We start from the raw sequence: 19444 nt of genomic DNA, 5'->3' as shown, positions 1-19444 counted from the left end.
GGGGAGGTTTTCGACCGGTGAGTAGTCCTCTCCTGTACTGTCTTACTAAGGAAAAACATCATATGAGCGTTCAGATGTCGCCAAATTTACTGTGGTAAATCACGAATTTTCGGGATGATTTGTAAATGTTTTTCCACCGATTTTTCAGAGAATTTTATTTTTAATTCGATCTGAAGTGTCAGAAAATTTCAAGGAAAAACATTCATAACATTCCTCAAATTAAATATTCTCTGAGCGGAAATTTCGCAACAGTCGAATACTCATACGGCGTTCTTCCTTAGCATGACAGTGTATCAGAATTATCTGATTGAAGCTATCGCTTCAAAGTTCATAAGCCTCACAGGATATATGAAAGGAAACTCCAAATCCTAACTTGGAGAGCGGCGTACACACATGCTTAGGTGTACGCAGAAAATAGAGAAAGCGCACTGTTTTTCCTCTTTGAAAATAAATATTTAATCTAACTTTTGATACGTTACTCTGTTAGACCTCGCCATTTAACTAATTGATCGTCATTTTTATCAGAACCGAAAGAAAGCGTATAATTATCTCTTGATTGCAACGTTGGACACCGCTTCTATGCTTTATTTTTAATAAATGTTTTTAAAAAGCTACACTCACAATCAGTTTTTCCGAAAAGTTTCCGTGAATTTATCTGAACGATCTCAAATTTAAGTATCGAAATTTTTTAAACGATATTTTCGTTCGTTGTATTTTCTTTTAGTGTAACGAAAAAAAAATTAATATCATTCGAGTTTCTGAATCGTTACAATGAGGATACATTTTCTCCCTTTAATTATGGTAAAAACTCGAGCAGAAATTCAAGAATGACGACACGCAGTCCTGCAGCATTCCCACATTCTTGTAGGTGCTGATAGGCGTTTTACGCCAAATGACCGGCTGCACTGCGTTTGGCGCAATGCGAGAAGTATTCATTCAGTCTTGTAGGCGCTAATATGGGCGCGACGCCGACCGCACTGTTTGGCGCAATGCGTGAAGTATTTCTAAAGTCTTGCAGGCGCTGATATACGTTTAACGCCGGCCGCACTGTGTTCGGCGCGATTATTCGAACTCGCATTACAATAATCGCGGCATCGAATAATAGAGCTTAAAAGGCCCATGTTGTATTGCGACGCCGTTCTAAGCATTCCAACGTCTCGTTTCTCCCGATTGAACATTTTTTCCGAGAAAAGTAAGGAAATTTCTTCATACCCACGGTCATTATTCAATCTTTTCACTTCATTTATCATCAGAAGGTATCATCGATGGCTTGTCAACGAACTAACCTAAACTGGCGTCAACATAAAAATGCGTTTTTCCCCCAACTGTTTCCTGTTTTGCCAAACTTCTATTTTAAATTAACTTCATTTTAAATTCGCGCATTCCTGTTCCATTTGTTAAGGTTTCTATTCGCGCAATCCTTGTGCCTTTATCGCGTAATCCTCATATATTTTCTTAGACATTTCGCACAATTCTGGATTACCGCCCTGGGGTTCCACGCAATTTTGAAACTCTTAACATGTATTTCTCGAACTAGTTAAAACTGCACTTACGCACCTTGTCTCAAGCCGCTGAATTATACCCAACTCCGAAATCAAGTATTGCTCGACCTTAGGATGAGGGTGCGTTCATCTGCGATGAGATTCCGATGAAATTTTACGAGCTCGTAACCGCACGAGGCTTAGCGCTCCGGTGGCCGAAGATAAAATCTATTTCTGAAGGAATGCAAATCAAATTGTACCGAAAGTTCAGTTATCGGTGGCCCGATTGACGCGACGAGCTAACCGCCGCGCCGCAATGCGATGCGTAAATATTTGGACGAGTCAACTGCTGAGCACTAAAGTGCGGCTCCACCGCGCTTCGCCTTCGCGTCAAGCAGAAAGGGATCAACCCACAATTCGGAGGCGGTTAAGTGAGGAATGGTTACGAGCTTCACTATTTGTAGATCTATTCCTATCAAAAATTGAATCTTTGAGTTAGTAAATGACTCAACTCGGAGAAAATACATTTTCAGGGCAGTAATAACCAAAAGAGTCGATGCGGGGAAACGTAATCGACGTCAAGGAGCACCTGCCGGCTGATTTTTGAAATTGATAGACGAAACGATAGACAAAGATGTTGGTATGGACGGAGGGAGGAAATGATAGACTAATTAAAGGGTCTCTCTTGGGTTGCCGTTAGTTGGTCTACTACTTGTCCATCGCAACCACCCGCTTCTACCAATCGGATCGCTCCATTTTTTCGTCTAGTCTTCTTTGTCCATCGCTATGTCTATTGATTTCAATAATCAGTCCGTTGTTAGCTGAGTTTTGTGATTTGAGTTCAAGCTTGTTATTTTTCTTATATAATACAGTGTCATCAGAGCGCTGCCATGCGGAATAAACAACCCAAAATCATCAGCTTCAGTATTAATGTATACTGTAGAATTGGTCAAAATCGCTTACTGACTTTCGCCAACATTGTCATTTGCTGCATGTATACCAGGTATTGTGGTACATACCAGAGATAGCACGCAATTGCTGTTTAACCCCCTGAACTCCACCTCTGAAGCACCATGAAGCGCTAATAAACCAATCTCTGAGATTAAAAATAGGACCAAGGGCAGAGCGCATAAATTATGTGCAGGAATAAATAACAAGTGTTGTTTTTTTATGGCGGCTCCCGGATGAGCGAATTTTTACCACCCTCCGTTTCTCCCGACGACTAATTTATGTAATCTTGGGGGCCGGGCCCAATATACTCAGAACAAATATTTCATCGTGGAATCGGGCCGAACTGCACATCAATTGCGCTTTTTCAGGGGATCTGCAGACCCAGTTCCCAACTCTCACACGAGCACAAAATTTATATCCCAGAAAAGTTTAAAATATTTTCCTTGGAAATTTTCGCACAGATGGATCATATTGTAAACATAATTCCGTGAGAAATTTAAGCAACCCCATTAAAAAAACCCTTTTTCATCAGAAATTTCAAAAATATGACTTTTTTACTGCTTTGTATGTTCAGATTTGCCGCGATTTTTAGCAATGTTCCTCTGTGCCGTAGTATCGTTTTTGAAGCGGGGAAGCTTAAAAAAAAACACACATTTCTTACGCAGATTGTGAAGTTAGGAGTGCATTTCAAACATTGCCAATGCGCTCATCCTGATTTTTGAGACACTTGCGGATAGAAACAACTTTTATTTTTCCTCCAGCAAAAGTTTGCAACAGGCCCATTACGTGATTTTCACTGCGATATTACGAAAAATACGTTATTTATACAGTGTAGTTTCAAAAAAATAAAAAAAATTAAAAGAAAATCCACAATAACGCAGTTTTGCCACGCTGCTTTCCCATTTAAAATCCCCTTTTCGAGATCTTCTTATTTTCACACGCAACCAATCGCGTGGTCGAGAAATGGTTGTACCCCTGTTCAACACGTTGTTAAGCACCCATCTAATAGATAGGTCAATAGTTGAGTGTGCGAGTCCCGAAAATTAAAGCTTCCACCATTGCCAAATTACCGACGGGGGGTCTCTATGTGTCTTTACCTAGGACGGCAGCTCCGCGCTTGGAGCGTTGGTGTGATGTACGGTGGAAAATATGGTGCATCATAAGCGGATGAGGGAGACTGTGAATTATCCGCTCACGTAATTATGAGTGGGATTAATTACCGCACTCGGAATCAGCGCGCGCCGCCGACGCTGTGGGAAGATCGCTAGGAAATAAAGACTCGTGTGAGATGAATGTCTTCTCGTGTCATCAAAATCACCCCCGCCTCCGTGCTGCCAGTCTGCCGTGCTAAGGAAGAACGTCGTATGAACCTTCAGGCGTTGCCAAATTTCCTCATCTGATAAATTACAAATTTCGTGGGCTATGGTAAATATTCTTCTTCCAATTTTCAGACAATTTTGTTCGCGATTTGATCTAAAATACCTGAAAATGTCAAGGAAAAATATGCATTAATTTCGTCAAAAATACATGTTTTATCCGGGGAAATTTGGCAACTCTCGAATGTTCGTACGGCGGTCTTCCTTAGCACGGCAGAGTTGAGCCATTCAGGGTTGCCGGTGCCGGCGGTCTGGAAAACCGGGAAATCACGGAAAGTCTAGGAATTCGTGAGAAAAGTCAGGAGATTTCTGACACATATACCTGTCACTAGAGCATATCACTGACCTCAGGGTTGCCATAGCCAGAGAATACCAGGAAAATCGGGAAATGTCCGGGATTCTTAAAAGTCAGGGAAAACCTGGAAATGTCAGGAAAAATTACAGAAATGGCAGGGATAAATCGTCAAGTCACAAAAGCTCCTTTCTAGAATGGGTTTGACGTTTCGAACAACTAATTTTCCCTGAAAACTATTCCAAATCATGCCTTTTTAAGAAGCAATGCAACGTTGCAATCCAATAAACGCATCTCTGCAGTTTCATCGTCCATCTGCTTTTTTTTGTGTTTTTCGCGAAGGCAAGTACACTATTTTTTCACTTTAGCCTCACAGACTCATTGCATTGTTTATTTTTAGGTGGATTTACTATCTAAGACCGATAACTCTTGAAAACAAGAGTAAGATAGCTTTGTACGCGGTTTCAGTCGGATTTCCAATTTTTTGAGTTTATTGCAGTTTTATGCAGTTTTAATGAATTTGTGCAGTTTTCATATAAATATTTTCCTCGTGCAAAAAGCGTCAGCCGCAACTCTCCTTCAGAACGGCAACACTCTCTACTTTTCCTAGAATAGCTGGTGCAAGCATATTTCGTTATCAGGGCGCTGTAATTTTTTTAATCCTGTTGAAACATCGCACCATCATAAATGTGTATATTTTGGCTGAAATGCAAAATGTTGGATGACGCATGACCTCATCGCGCAATTAGCTAATTACTCCGTGCCTCGCAAACCCCTGCCCCCAATCCAGCCCCTGGCCACCTACTCAGGGCTCCCGTGCATTTATAATTGCTTCACTATTTCAAAATTGTCATCACACGCTGCTCCCCATGCCGGAAAAAGTTCAAGCGCTCCATCTGCACTGTTAAAAATCTATGAAAAACTCAAAGCATATTTCAACCGCGATTTCATTAGAGCATTTTACGATCGGAGCCCACATATTAGAAACCATGAGGAGCAACCGCATTACTCACTAAACTACCCTGCTACACTGTCGATCGGCTTTTCAAATGATGCAACTATTCGGCCTCCGCGGCCACGCAAGGAGGTATCTTTTCTTAATGAAGGCGTTACTTATTCGTTGACCTTCTTCATCTAGAAACTGTAAGGAGTAACCGCATTTTTCACTAAACTACCCTGCTACACTGTCGATCGGCTTTTCAAATGATGCAACTATTCGGCCTCCGCGGCCACGCAAGGAGGTATCTTTTCTCAATGAAGGCGTTTTTATTCGTCGACACTCTTCATCTAGGAATTATACTGCCATGCTGAGGAAGAAGGCCGTAGGAACATTCGAGAGTTGCCAAAATTCCTTGGATAAAACGTGTAATTTTGAGGAAAGTTGTGCATATTTTTTTTTTAAAAATGTTCAGATATTTTAGATTAAATTTGGAACAAAATCCTCTCAAAACTTGAAGAAAAATATTCAGAGTTTTTCTAATAAATTTATTTTTTATGGAAGGAGACATGGCAATGTCTGAAGGCTCATAGGATATTTTTCGTCAGCATGGCAGAATAGGAAGCAATCGCATTATTCACTAATCTATGCTACATTGTTGATTGGATTTTGAAATGATGCACCTATTTGACCTATGAGGCCCCGTTTCGTCTCCAAATGGACGTATTTATGCTGAAAGGTACTATGTTACACGCAATCCCTATGCACATAATCCTTTTTAGCAGAAATATCTTGAAATATGGCTCTTGTCAGGAAGAGCGCCCCTAAAAGAACGCAAGGATGATATTATATCCAGATAGGCGGCTGTTGCCACATGCCACCACATCAATGCATTTCAAAAGAAACAAATAAAAGTAAAGGCACTGGAGTATCGACGAGGTACCCCTCTAAGACCAAAAACGCGTTGAGGAAAAAGTGTTAAATTCACCCCTTTAAACATAAATAAAATGGAGAGACTAATTTTTAATTATTTGAAGTTACGCCTAGAACTAAAGAAAATCAGTAGATAAATATCTCTATTAAAGCCAAATTGATTTCTATTGATAACTTATGGTGAAAATGAGCTATAACAAAATAGGTATCATTTAAACAAATATCAACAGAAGAATTACCCAAAACGAAGAGGCGATTTTTTTAGGTAGAGTAAACAACCACCGTGGCCGCCACATTAAGCCGGATAAACGAAGTTTTTCTACATTTAGGAGAAAGTAGAATCTCCGTTTGGTTTGATACTACAACCATATTTTACACCCTTAAAGTTCTCTCGAGTGGATTCACTCACCCCAAGGCTTCAAGATCAAGCTCTGCTTAGGCGTGTAATTTATTTACTGCGGCCAAGGTGCGAATGTCTCCGATTTTCAGAAACAGTGACTATCATTTAATTTATTATAGTTATGGCGACGGATTAATATATATCAAGTCGATGACACCACCTTTCCGCCCCTCCCCCATCCACTCCCCCCGCCGTCCTCGATCCTCCCCCGGACAAACAGGAAAAGGGAGGAGGTGAGAACATTAAGACACGAGTGTTCAAAGGGGCGGGTGCTTCCCTCTTTCTCTCGCGTGCCGTTTCTCTCTAAAAAAATTCGGGAGCACCCATTGCATTATAGAGACAGCCTGTCAAATTCCGAAATGTTTGACGTCACACTCATTTCCCTTGTTCCTTTGTGGGTGGTTTCACGATAGCTGGAATATAGTTTTGTCACCGTAACAGACAACATGTTTTTCGGTCATATTTTTAGTATTAATGATAATCGCTCGAATTTTTTCGCATTAATCTTCAAATGATTACTCATTATAACGCTTTCTAATGATTTATTGCTCTACTTCTCAATGAATATAATGTAAATTCCGAAAATGTGCTGTCTGTTACGCGGTAATAAATCAGCGTAATAGACAGCACATTTTCGGCAATTGAAATTGAAAAGTAGAGCGATAAATCGTTGAAAAGCGTTATAACACGTAACCCTGCGTAGATTAATGCAAAAAAATTCGAGTGATTATCATCACTACCAAAAATATGACCGAAAAATGTGTTGTCTGTTACGGCGACAAAACTATTCCAGTTATCGTGAAATCACTCTGGTAACGACGTAATTTGAATGGTTCTTTCACAGTAGAAGGTGTAAATGGTCTATGTAAGTACTTATACGTCCAGTTGGTCATCGATTGTAAGGACATTGGAAAAACAGTTTGGTTATAAGAACTGAAGTACCATTTTTCATATCAGCCGCCAAACTCGTTAATCATGAAGTGCTCTTTCGGTGGTTGAAACTGTATCCTTTAGCGGTTCATGCAACCGAACTATCCTTGCATGCGGTTCATTACGTTCATGAAAGTTCGTGGATTTTTCTAAAATTTCTGCAATGGCACTAGTATGCCATGAAACGTATAGAAACAGTGAAATCTTTATTTCAAAGTTTTGAAAATGTGTATAGAGTGAAATCTCGAAGTTTCCCTTAAAATTTTTTCGGATTTCAGTGCTGCTCCTGAAAAATTGCCAAAATGTCATGAAAATCTTAATGAAATAGAAGTAGCGTGTGGCGGCCACGGTGGTATCTGAATCTTTAATGAAAAACCTTTCAGCACAACTGTCACAGCAACGACAATCATTCTAAATCGCTGGGCATTGCAGAGGTATATCCCGAATATAATCAAACGGCAAAATCGCTTGCTTTACCTTGTTTTCCGTAAGATTCTCCGTGGCATCATGTAAAAATCATGAACTTTTTAAAAAAAAGTCTGGCAGTGCTGTTGAGTGAACCTCGGATCGGCAAACCAACGCGCGACATTTTTCCGCAGCATTAAACGTGTAATATCTACAACTTGTTGGCACAAAACACCTAGCAGAATCGCGGATGGAATGATTTATTTTTGAAAGGAATTTCAGATCTTCAGCTGAGGGGAAAAAAACAACTTGAAGAACAGGAGTGTGGACGGACATGGACACGCGCGAAAATGCAATGTAGCCAAAGGGTGAAAGAATTTCTTCGTAAATGAGATCATCTCAGTAATTGTGGGGAACGGCCCGGTCCTCTCCCTGCGCTAAGGGTATTTTGACCCTAAGCCTGGATCTTCTCTCCTGTTAGAATAATTATATTATAACTGTATCTGATCACTCGGTCGTCTGATTTTTCACTTGTATTTTTACTTTATTAGCAATGGTTATAATTCTGTATTTTAAAGCTATCAATAAATAATAATAAATAAAAAAATATGAAACAGAGAGAGATCCAAGCTCCCTTTTAAAACGGAATTGTTTTGACAAGTGACACGAAACATGCCGAATGCAGACTGGACCACCAGACAAGGTGCGAATTTCAGCATTCTGATGCATGTCTCCTCGTCAAAATTTCTCGGACAACACGATTTTCGCGACGAAATTTACTCAAAACGTGTTCCTTTCCTTGCGTGAATAATTCAAACCTCCCGCTCATGAAAAAACTGAAGTAGCGCGAGTTAAATAACGCACCAAACCTTACCGTAATAGTCTCTACACTGAAAAAAAGTATGGTAACATCTACCATCAGTCTGCTTGCTTTTTTATACAGTGATACTGTCTAGTGGAAATAACCAGAAGTATAGCAGTATTCACCAGAACTCTGCTGATACTTACTGTAGTATGAGCGCTGCTACCGTAGAATCTTGTGTTTATTACCATACTTTGATCACTGTGTCAGAGTATGGTCAAATCTACCATATTTTTTCCAGTGTACCTCTAGACGTCCTCTCCCCACCCTCACCCCCCATGATCCGAATTTTTTTTCACATAAAGGTTAATAATTCACGATTTTTAGAATAGGTATCTGTCCTTAATAAGTTTTTTATTAGTAACCCCCTAGGGTGCGGCTTATACGAGAAATTAAAAAGGTTGAATTTTGAAAATGACAAGGGACCCCGCCAAAACGTTCCTAATAGTGTAAAAACGAACGTTGTAGAACAGTTTTGCATTTGGTCAACATTTAGAGGTTGCGACGGGCCTTTAAAGTTGCCAAATTTGGCTAATTTTCGCATTTTTTCGTCAATTTTGGCAAATTTTCCCAGGCCTAACTGAGAGTTCTAATCGGTCAATTCATTCATAAATAGGAGGAAATGTTAAAAACATTCCCTCTTTTCGGAATCTTGATTTTCCAAAGGTTCTGAAAGGAAATGAGGGTCATTTTCGGCTGCAGCAGCGATAATTTAGTGGAGTCAACTCCACCTGTCGCCTGAGAAAAAATATTTTCCCTCCTTTCCGACGCAAATCAATCGGACTGGTATTACATGCATTACATGGGCGGAAAGGGGCACTTGTCCGGAAAAACCTCGATATTTGGAACAGAACGGAAACTTCAATAGGCATGCAATATATGGTTTCCCATGTAATTTTAGCTGCTGAATCCGAAAATGACCTCATCTTTCCTCCATCATGCACAGATTTTCCGGAAAATTGATTTTTCACCGGAAAAGCTCGATTTTTAAGGAAAATCCTGATTTTTCCGGGGAAAATCGACCTGACCCATCATAACAGAGGTCATTTTCGGACTCAGCGCTAAAAACTACCCTGGAACAATCACGTTTGAACCCGTGTTGACCAGTGTTACTTTAGATCACTGGTCACTACCAAAATACCGTAGTTTATAAAGAGTGTATTTATATTCGATCGGTGAGGGAGGGGGGTTGGGGGTGAAGGGGGGCTTCAGGGGGAAGATGGGGTACATTTTAGGTTATGTACTGCCTATTTATGAATGAATTGACCGATTAGAACTCTCAGTTAGGCCTGGGAAAATTTGCCAAAATTGACGAAAAAATGCGAAAATTAGCCAAATTTGGCAACTTTAAAGGCCCGTCGCAACCTCTAAATGTTGACCAAATGCAAAACTGTTCTACAACGTTTGTTTTTACACTATTAGGAACGTTTTGGCGGGGTCCCTTGTCAATTTCAAAATTCAACCTTTTTAATTTCTCGTATAAGCCGCACCCTAGTAACCCCCTCATTTTCTCTGGCCACGCCTCTGTTCATGCACCAGCAAAATTTCAAGTTAAGGTCTGAAATCTTAATTTCAAGGCTGCTATTTTTTTTTTTTTTATTCTAAGGGGAACGGAACGAGGGTTTTTGCCGATCTGGCAACTTCGCACAGAAGCTTCTTTTTCGAACTGCGGCTTGTAAGTCGTTCGTGTCAGGCTCGGTCATCCATCTTTGTCTCAGGCCGGATCGCAGATTTGCGCTTGATCACCCGTACAGCAAAAATACAAGCAAAACAATGTTTGCACCCAGAAAATACATTTTTAAAATCGTCTTGCTCAGAGGGTACACCACGTTACACATGCTGCGCTATCGCTGTTTGCATCTGGTATCTGTATGTAATCAATGGATTTTCCTGCATTTTGGCACTGGTACGCACCGAATCTCATGAAAATTGGTATGCGTGCATGACTTTATTAGCTGAATTTATCAGTGACATTGGAAAAAATTAAAATCTCAGTTAAAAGTGGGGTTTTGAGGGGTCTCAGACGCGTAAATTTCAATTAAGCTAATTGACAGCGTAAATTGAAGCTTGGTTTTCTAGCTTACAAAGGTGGTAATACGTTAACTCTTCGAAACCTCACTTTTAACTGAGACATCGATTTTTCTAATGTCACTAATAGACTCAACGTATCAAATTATGGGTGCATACTAATTTTCATGAGATTCTGAGGATTATCGCTGCCAAAATGCAGGAGAAACGATTTATTTGCCAAAACTTAGAAAGGCCATAGTCTTAAAAAGCGCCCTTACAAGGCCGTTTTGGAAAAAAATTTATATGAGGAAAAGGTCGTATTTTGACCCATTGAACACGATCTACGGTCTGGCAGTTTAATCTTGGCTCCTTCAGTATAGTTTAAGGGGCAGTTCCTAAATTACATACTGCTTTTTTCCGGCATTTTACACCCCCTCCCCTAATAACGCTTTTGTGAAGTAAGTCCCTATCCTTTAACGATAAAAACAAAAAGGCGTAACGCTCTCTTTGATTACGTAATTTGGAGCACGTTAATCAGGAAGGAACCAAGCCACATCAGCTATTGCCAAATTTAACCAGGCAATTTAATTTTTTATAAGAGACCGTTTGTGCGGATTTCTTTGAAAATTTTAAGGAATTATGTTCGCACTATGCAGAAAACTCACCGAAATTTGCACAAAAACCCGCACAACCGTTTTCATGTAAAAGATTATAATACCCAATTTAATTTGGCAATAGCTGATGGGGCTTGGTTCCTTTCTGCTTACCGCGGTCCATTTAGGGACGATCCCTAAGGAGATGTCCTCGGTTTTGAGGTTAAGTGTCATTTCAAATTACGATCTACGAGAGCTTTGCCGAATATAAGCTCACTGCCGGAACTTTTCCTCGAACTGTTGCGCATTATTCGATGCAGTGGTGACGCCCGGTTCCTTGTGCATGACCTTTATTAACTCGGCAACCGCACAGGAGCCCGAATCCTCGCACGAGTCGCCGCGGAGAAGCTCATAAAAACGCGAAAACGCTCCGGATCCGAGCCCGAGCGAATCACGACGAAAAAAACTAACGCCAGCAAAGTTTCCTCGCGAGTATGATTCACTTTATGAAGACGATCCGCGGCGCGGCGCGGAAAGTGTGGCGCATCGCCGTCAAATCACACCGCAAACTCCAGTTTTCTTTTAATATGGACATCGAAAACCAATTTCAATTGTTTTCTCTGATAAGAACAAGTAATCCTTGGGGCCGTCTCTAAATTACGTAACGCTCAAATGGGAAGCCGTAGCTCAGAAAGCTGCACCATCAGCCACACAGTGGATCGAGTCAATAGGAGAGGTCGGGCGGAATTTGGAAACTCCAAACGCTCGTAACTCCGTTATTGCCAAACATTGAGGCTCTAAAAGTGGTTCTATTGGTTTCTTCGTGAAATTTTCTTCCAGATGCAACCCTTGAACTCAAAAATAAGACGAAATAAACACCAAAATTTGCAGTTTTTGTCAACAATTTCATGACCGACCTCTTTAATTGACTCAATCCACTCCCTCGCGGTTGAATCTCTGGTACGATCTGCAGCCACTGGCGAATTTTACAGGATTAGTTGTGAAACTTTGGATAATCTTATGAACATAGCTTTTCGGGAATCTACAGAGATTCTGCGTTCTACCCAGTTTTGCTTCCCTCCGCGTTTGTTGAAAAGCCGGGGTTTTTATTGTCAAATTTGGCGAGTCCGCAACGCTCCCGAGCAGGGTAATCCCAAGTTGCGCGCTAACTGTTTAAAAAGCTATAAACAAGTTGGCAGCTGATCCGTTTATGTGAAACGGAGGAAAGCGGAATGGGGCGCTGTGAAATGAAATTAAACTGCAAGAGAAAGGAAGTGCATGGGTGCGGATTTTGTGCGAATTTCAGTAGCTCCTGGGAAAATTGGACGTATTTATGCGAAAAGGAGATATGTGGAAGTGGAAAGATGGGGTGTGCTCGTTAGTGGTCGGGCCATAAGAATGAATGGGGAATATAAAGCGCCAGTGACGTCAGCGACGATGACGGGAGCAACGATGCCCGGCAGCGTGGTCTTTAACTCATGAGCCCTGTCCACAACGCTCTCTTGCCGTGCCCGCGGCTCATGAGTTAGCATATTTTGGCGTTTAGCTCCTTTTGATTTAATGTCAAATCCCGCTTCTCAATTTTCACAAAAGGAGCTATATCCACTTTTACATTGTTTCTTATGACCCAACTAACGAGCACACCCCATCTTTCCACTTGCACATATCTCCTTTTAGCATAAATACGTCCAATTGAAATTATGGCTCAAGTTTACCGGGGTAAGGTTTTGAATGCCTGACATCGGTCTAGAGGATCGGAGGTACTTACGTCCATTGGTACTAGCAGATAAAGTAAGAATGGAGATGTTGCATGTGTGAGGAATTTGCGCGATTTGACTAATGATTCTTATGTAAAAGTTCGTGAGAAACACGATAGTACCACTGGTTTTCCCTGAAATCAACTTCCAAGCCCAAAAGAAGCTCTCAAAGTTGAGGGCGTAATAGAGGGAATATCCCTCGCTATCCTGAGAGTCCACCTCTACATCAAGACAAACTCTCCATGAAAGTAGGGAGCAAGTACATTTACAGGGATGACATATGGCTCCCTTCTAATTTTCACCATATAAAACAAAAAATAACTATCCTATTACCTACGATTTAGAATCAGGGACGGTGGGTTTTTTTCCGTAAAAAGAAAAAAAGGAAAATAGGACTAAATACACTATTGGAACTGTAGTTTGCAACGTTGCAATCGAAGGAAATAAGCTCCTTTCCGCATGGAACCATCGATATTTGAGTTCGTTTACGGCAGGCGTGACATACAACTATTTGACCACGGGTGTAAGCATGTTGCAGCTCCGCCGGATTGAAGGCGCTTCAAACTGCGAAGATGTCTTGACCGCCCTGCCGACCCTCGCGGGCGGGACGAAAGCTAAAATCAGTGCGACACTTAGACGATGCGTCATTATTTATGACTCCCCTCTAATTTTCATCATAAAAAACAAATATAACGATCCTATTACCTATGATTTTGAATCAGGGACAGTAGTTTTTTTCGGAAAAAGAAAAAAAAAAGAAATTAGGAGTAATTATAATATCGCGACGAAATTCCCCGTGATTTCAATTAAAATCGTTCGTAAAATTATTGTAAATTTTTCAGAGAATCTGTGCGTGTATCTTTTAAAAAATATTGATTGAAATGAAAGCATTGCTGTAGTTTGCAACGTTACAATCGAGGTAAATAAGCTCCTTTTCGCGTGGAATGAACCATCGATATTTGAGTTCGTTTACGGCAGGCGTGACATACAACTATTTGACCACGGGTGTAAGCATGTTGCAGCTCCGCCGGACTGAAGGCGCGTCAAACTTCGAAGATGTCTTGACCGCCCTGTCGGAATGGAAGATCAATCGATGTATCTCAAAGCACGCCACGCCACTGTCGCGGGGTGGCGGTGCCCCTTACGCGGTGTAAATAACGAGGAGGCTTAAACAAAAAGCGAGTTGTTCCGTCCAATCTGGTTTCATTTCTGTATGCAAACTTAACTTGTGTTAGTAGGGGGAGGGGGGGGGGCGGCAGGAGTGAGGGTGGTGGGCAGCGGGTCGGAAAGCTCATCGTTCGCCGAGCGGGATGAAAATTTTCAACTTGATTACCATAAAATGGCAACACATCTCATTAGTTTCAATCTCTCTCGCTACGGCTTCGGAAACAGACATGGTTGTCAACTCGTCCTTGCGATTGCTTACAGACTAGAATCTCCTCTTTTTCGTTTTTGTTCATCGTTTTCAATGGAAGAAAATTCTATCCATTGGCAATTCTTAAAATTGGCAACACTGTTTTTCCGTCATTTAAATCCATTACAAATATAGATGTGCCTCACCATAAATAGATTATTTTACGTACATTTAAAAGGAGGTAAAACGGTGTTGCCATTTTTCAAGAATCGCCTCTGATTCTATCCAAAGGAGAATGGTCTCTCATGGCACTTACATTTATTTTTCGCCCAATGTGAATTTTTCTTCGGTTGTCAAACTTAAACCACCATTTCGGCTGTATCAGCCATCAGGTGGATTAAAAAGTAAAACTTAGAACGAAAATAAAAACGAGAAAAGAAGCTGAAACATTAGTCAGGAGTAAAACATTAGAAAAAGAAATGTAAGTGCCATGATACAAGTGCAACCCGATGAAGAAAAAAGGAACATATACATGAGAATGGTGTCTGGTGTTAAGAATGAGAAGTTGCTGAAAAGGCGCGCGGGAAAATCTGGAAAAGTTAGTAGATATCACTCGACCCTGAAAAGTCACAGCGAAGTCAAGAAATTGTGCCGTCAAACGTTGTATCGTCTGTTCGAAACTTTTGCATGGTTCTAATCGCATTTCTGTGCTCTGTAGGTTCAGAGCCAGGACTATGCGCCTCTCTTGTCCCGTAAAAGACATTTTTGTATCTAAAAAGTTTGAAACATCGGTGGAAAGCCAGGAGCCTTTTGTTCAAGGAGAACGTTCTATGAAATATGAAGTAAAACACTTAAAAGAAGTCCGTCCTCTTCAAAACTTCATTGCCAACCAATTTTGAAAAACACCAAACAAATCGGAGCAAACGATTGTATTGGCAATGCGCCTATTAATTACAGTCATCTAATTCTATACAACGAACAATTTCTATTAAGTAGTTTACACAGTGAAATATTAGTTTTATCGTGCATCTCGAGTCAAGTCAATAATATAAATTTTACTTTTGAATTAAATTAATTAATATTGAATCTTTAATTTATTTTTTTAAATGGCAAATTCAGTTATTACTCGTACTACATAATTTTAGACGTTTAAGCAAAATTAATATTATTTTCACCTCTCTTGAGGTAATTGTTATTACTTCTATTGCATATATTCATGATTTTCAACGGATTATTTTTTATTGTTCCAGGACCTCCAGGACCTCCCGGAAAAAGAGGAAAGAAGGGCAAAAAAGGAGACACCGGCGAACCTGGACCAATGGTAAGATTGATTGAAATTCGGTTGATTTGTAATCAATGGATGCGTTTTTCTACCTCAAAACTTACACCGATACCGGGGGAAACAATTGGAATTGTATCGGAAATATAATTGAAATTTCTCAGGGCCTCAAAATTTGACACATTTTTAGGAAAGAGAGTTAGTTTTGCAGTACCAGTTTTCTATGAACATTTTTCGGACTAAATATCAGCCCAAATTTTTGAAAAGTTTGACGGGGGGGGGGAGGGAGAAGAAAAGAAAATTGGATATTTTAAGGTATTTTTCTTTTTTTAAAACGAAACAATCTAGTTTTCATGGTTATAAACACAAAACCGCGGGCTTTCTGATGCATGAGGCTGAACCAAAAGTTCACGAAGAACACGATTAGTGCAACGAAATTTACTGAATTTCTGACACAATAAAATAAAATTTTCTGACAATATACTATTGTGATATCACGAGGACGCCCTCGCGCCAGGGCGTCGAGATCCCCCCCCCCCCCGTCTTTCTCTCCACGATTTTCAATTTGGCGTGACGTTATCCGATTTTGCTGTGCGAAAAGAGTGAAAAGACCCCTCATCAGCTTCAAACCAGCTTATTAGGGATCATGTCGGGACAGATTATTACGGAGCATGAGATGCGTTTCAAATATGATGAAAACAATATCGTTTATTTAATTATGTCGACTTGAGCCGATTATCCCCTCCCTTCCGTCTGTCCCTTTGCAGACAGAGACGCCGCCTCTCCCCTCCTCTCCGGGCATCCAGTCTGCCGTGCTAAGGAAGAACGCCGTATGAGCCTTCAGGCGTCGGCGAATTTCCTTCGATAAAAAACGAATTTACTAGAACAATTGTCATAATTTTTCTCTAAATTTTTTAGGCAATTTTGTTCGCAATTTAATCTAAAATATCGGAAAATTTCAAGGAAAAATTAGCAGATCTTTCCTCAAAAATACATGTTTTATCCGGAGACATTTGGCAACTCTCGAATGTTCATACGGCGTTTTCCCTTAGCACGGCAGCAGTGTTCTGTGTTTTCCTCTCAGCTGGAAAATATCTCCGCTGGGTCTCATCATACACAACTCCTAGTTTGGAAGTTTACTTAAATAATGTAAGAAGGCCAAAAAGTTTCCCCGTTGATGGGTACTTGTTTTTAATTACGAACTGTATACGTGAAGATGACGATTCGCAAGAATAAAATACATGTTCAACGGTACTTTCCTCTCCCTTTTTTTTTTGAAGGAAAAGAATGGAAGGATAAAAGCACTTGAGAAACGTAGGATATTCAGTGAAAGCTCCATTAAAACTTTTTTTCCGTGGGTGTGTGTCGTACGAGATAATTTTAAAATTCCAAAGAAACACAAACCGTTGAAAAGTATCCTTTTTTTCCGAACTGAAACACAGTTATGCATTTAGTATTTTCAAATACAATATGAAGTGGCCTTCATTGTAATTCAAAAATATTACTCCAAAAATACTAAAACTTCTTATCCTCTTCATTCCTGTGAATGCGAAACAGTGGTTAGGGTCAATGAAACAAATTTGTGGCTTATTATTCTCTTTTATGTTCATTCCATCATGAAAATTTTAGTTAGTTAGAGAAACATATGACTGGAGGCGCTTTGCGTTGAAAACCCTGTAGAACACCAGACATTGAGTCATACTTTATTTTAATTACATTTAATTGATAAGAAAGGAGGATACTACATCCGAAGGAAAAGTTGAAAAAGGAAAAAATCAATACTTCTTTAATTCAAAATTGTACATATTTTACACGTTCATAATTAAGAAAAAAGTCGTCGATAGTTTTGAGGGAGCTTTCGATAGCCATTATGAATGACAGCGTGTTTAATTTTCTCACTCATTGCAAGAATCAGTATGAACTTCTAATTTTGTTTTTAGCACAATAAATAACTTCTATCGTCCCAATAACTCATCAATTCCTCGCGTCTTCTCTTAGTCACAAGTTTTAGTCATATTAGTCTAGTTTAGTCTTAGTCCTTAGTCTATAGACTAGTCTTAGTCTCTCGACTTAGCACGTGAATCATTTAAAAACATATATTTCGCTCTCGAAGTTTTGTTTGATATTCCATCTCCTCTCTCTCCCCTTCAAACATGCGTGTCGAGGAAGAACTGAGTATGAGGCCATTACATCCCCACAGATTTCTTTTAACTCTTTTAATATGTTTTACTTTCGAGGTGAGAAAGACAGAGAGAGCGCGCTTATTTTGTAGGAACCATCGGAAAAGGAATGAATAACGACGCAGAGCATTATTCTTTAAAAGGAAGGGATGAGCCTCCCCCGCTACTCCCCCTATGCCCCCAGTTTCACGAAAGGGGCCTCGCGAGAGCGATAAATCTGTAAGACGCGCCGCGATGGCAGAGGTTGTAAAAACGCACGCACTAATGTTAAAATGAGGAGCAGATGCTTTTTGATGGCACCAAAAACTCCGCTACGCAGTCAAGTGCCTCGGTGCCAGCCCAAAGTAAAGGTGGATTACATTTTGCAATAAGGAACCACATAATCTCTGGCTCTTTTATAAAAGCACCTTTCTGCATAGGGAAACTGACGATTCATATGTTGTTTCTAAAATGAGCCAGAAATAGTGGTTCCTTACTGCAAAATGTGATCCAGGTAACGCTGGGTTGCCGATAGTCACAACCTCTACGACTTTCAGCGAACTTTGTTGAAAAAAAAATGGGAATTTTCTCTTTCTATAAGCGTGCTTCGTACAATTTCTGTGCTTCAAAGTTCGCATCGCTGTTTTTGAAATAACCTTTTTTTGTAAGAAGTCAGGGAAAAGTCAGGGATCTTCAGCGCCGTGGTCAGGGAAATCTTTCCAAAAACGCAGGGAATTTTGCAAATTTGGTTAAACTTACAACCCTGGTTAATGACCTCATCGAGCACCCGTTAATGATGTATCAAAGTGACATTACCTGATGACATCATTTGAAATCATCGAGACATCGGCTGATGACGTCATCGTGACATCTGACTATTTCATCATGAGAAACCCGTTCCTGACGCTATCGGACACGGGTTGGCGCTGCAGGTTAAAGATTTGAAAATTATAATCTCAAAATTTTAGTCAAACATTTTCGTGTAAAATTTAGGCTTCTGCAGGTATCTTAGCGAAGTTAGCTTTGACCTGACTGAAATGCGCAGACAACTTCTCTTCTCTAAATCGTCTGTCGTTACTCATGAGCTATAGAAAGACCAAAAGTTGAGAACGCAACAGCCGACGCTGTAATCGGAAAGAGAAACAAGCAAAGCGCTTTTAGTTAGTGTAGATGCAACTATTCAGGCTCCACGGATGGTCGTGTTGCATACGCACGGAACTGAAGGCGTTTTGATTTTCTAAACTTCTACTGATTCACCTACGGCTACGGCGCGGCGCGGCGGGCTGCACTGCGAGGATCCAAAATAACTGAGCGCCTTCAATTCTTCGGACAGACTCCCACCAATATTTCCAAAACCCCCTACACCTTTTTCGCTGAAGATGAAGGATCTTTCCATGGGCTGAATGGCCTCCAACGTATGTTAAAGAGCAAAGGGCGTGGCGACTAAAAGTCGTATGCTTTTCTCAATACTTATATCGGATGGTTCGTTCCGACATAGATACTTCGACATCTTGAGATATTTGAAAAGTCACATGTTGCAGGTTGCCCGAGACGTATGTATGCTTGTGCTAAATTATTAAATTTGGGGAGAAATCGTCCACGTTTCTATGGATTATATTAAAACCCCCGTGTATGGGCTCCATTTATACAGCCCCCTCCCCCCGATTTTTAATTTTAAGAAAAAAATTCTATCGTAATTTTGTGATATTCTGTGCCGCCCCTTAA

The 19444-nt window shown here is 40.4% G+C and overlaps 1 protein-coding gene across 7 annotated transcripts in view; it reads left to right on the top strand.

Annotated features, from left to right (window-relative positions):
* Positions 1-19444, top strand: part of LOC109032196 (uncharacterized) — a 429804-nt gene that overhangs the window by 342942 nt on the left and 67418 nt on the right. For all 7 annotated transcript variants that reach the window (XM_072302272.1, XM_072302175.1, XM_072302211.1 and 4 more), the window contains exon 2: positions 15532-15602. In XM_072302272.1, coding sequence (XP_072158373.1) covers positions 15532-15602 — 71 coding nt within the window. The remainder of the gene's footprint in view (positions 1-15531; positions 15603-19444) is intronic.

Source organism: Bemisia tabaci, chromosome 1, assembly GCF_918797505.1.
Source record: "Bemisia tabaci chromosome 1, PGI_BMITA_v3".
Lineage (NCBI taxonomy): Eukaryota > Metazoa > Arthropoda > Insecta > Hemiptera > Aleyrodidae > Bemisia > Bemisia tabaci.
The sequence above is the reverse complement of the archived record's forward strand: the minus strand, read 5'-3'. Positions and strand labels throughout refer to the sequence as shown.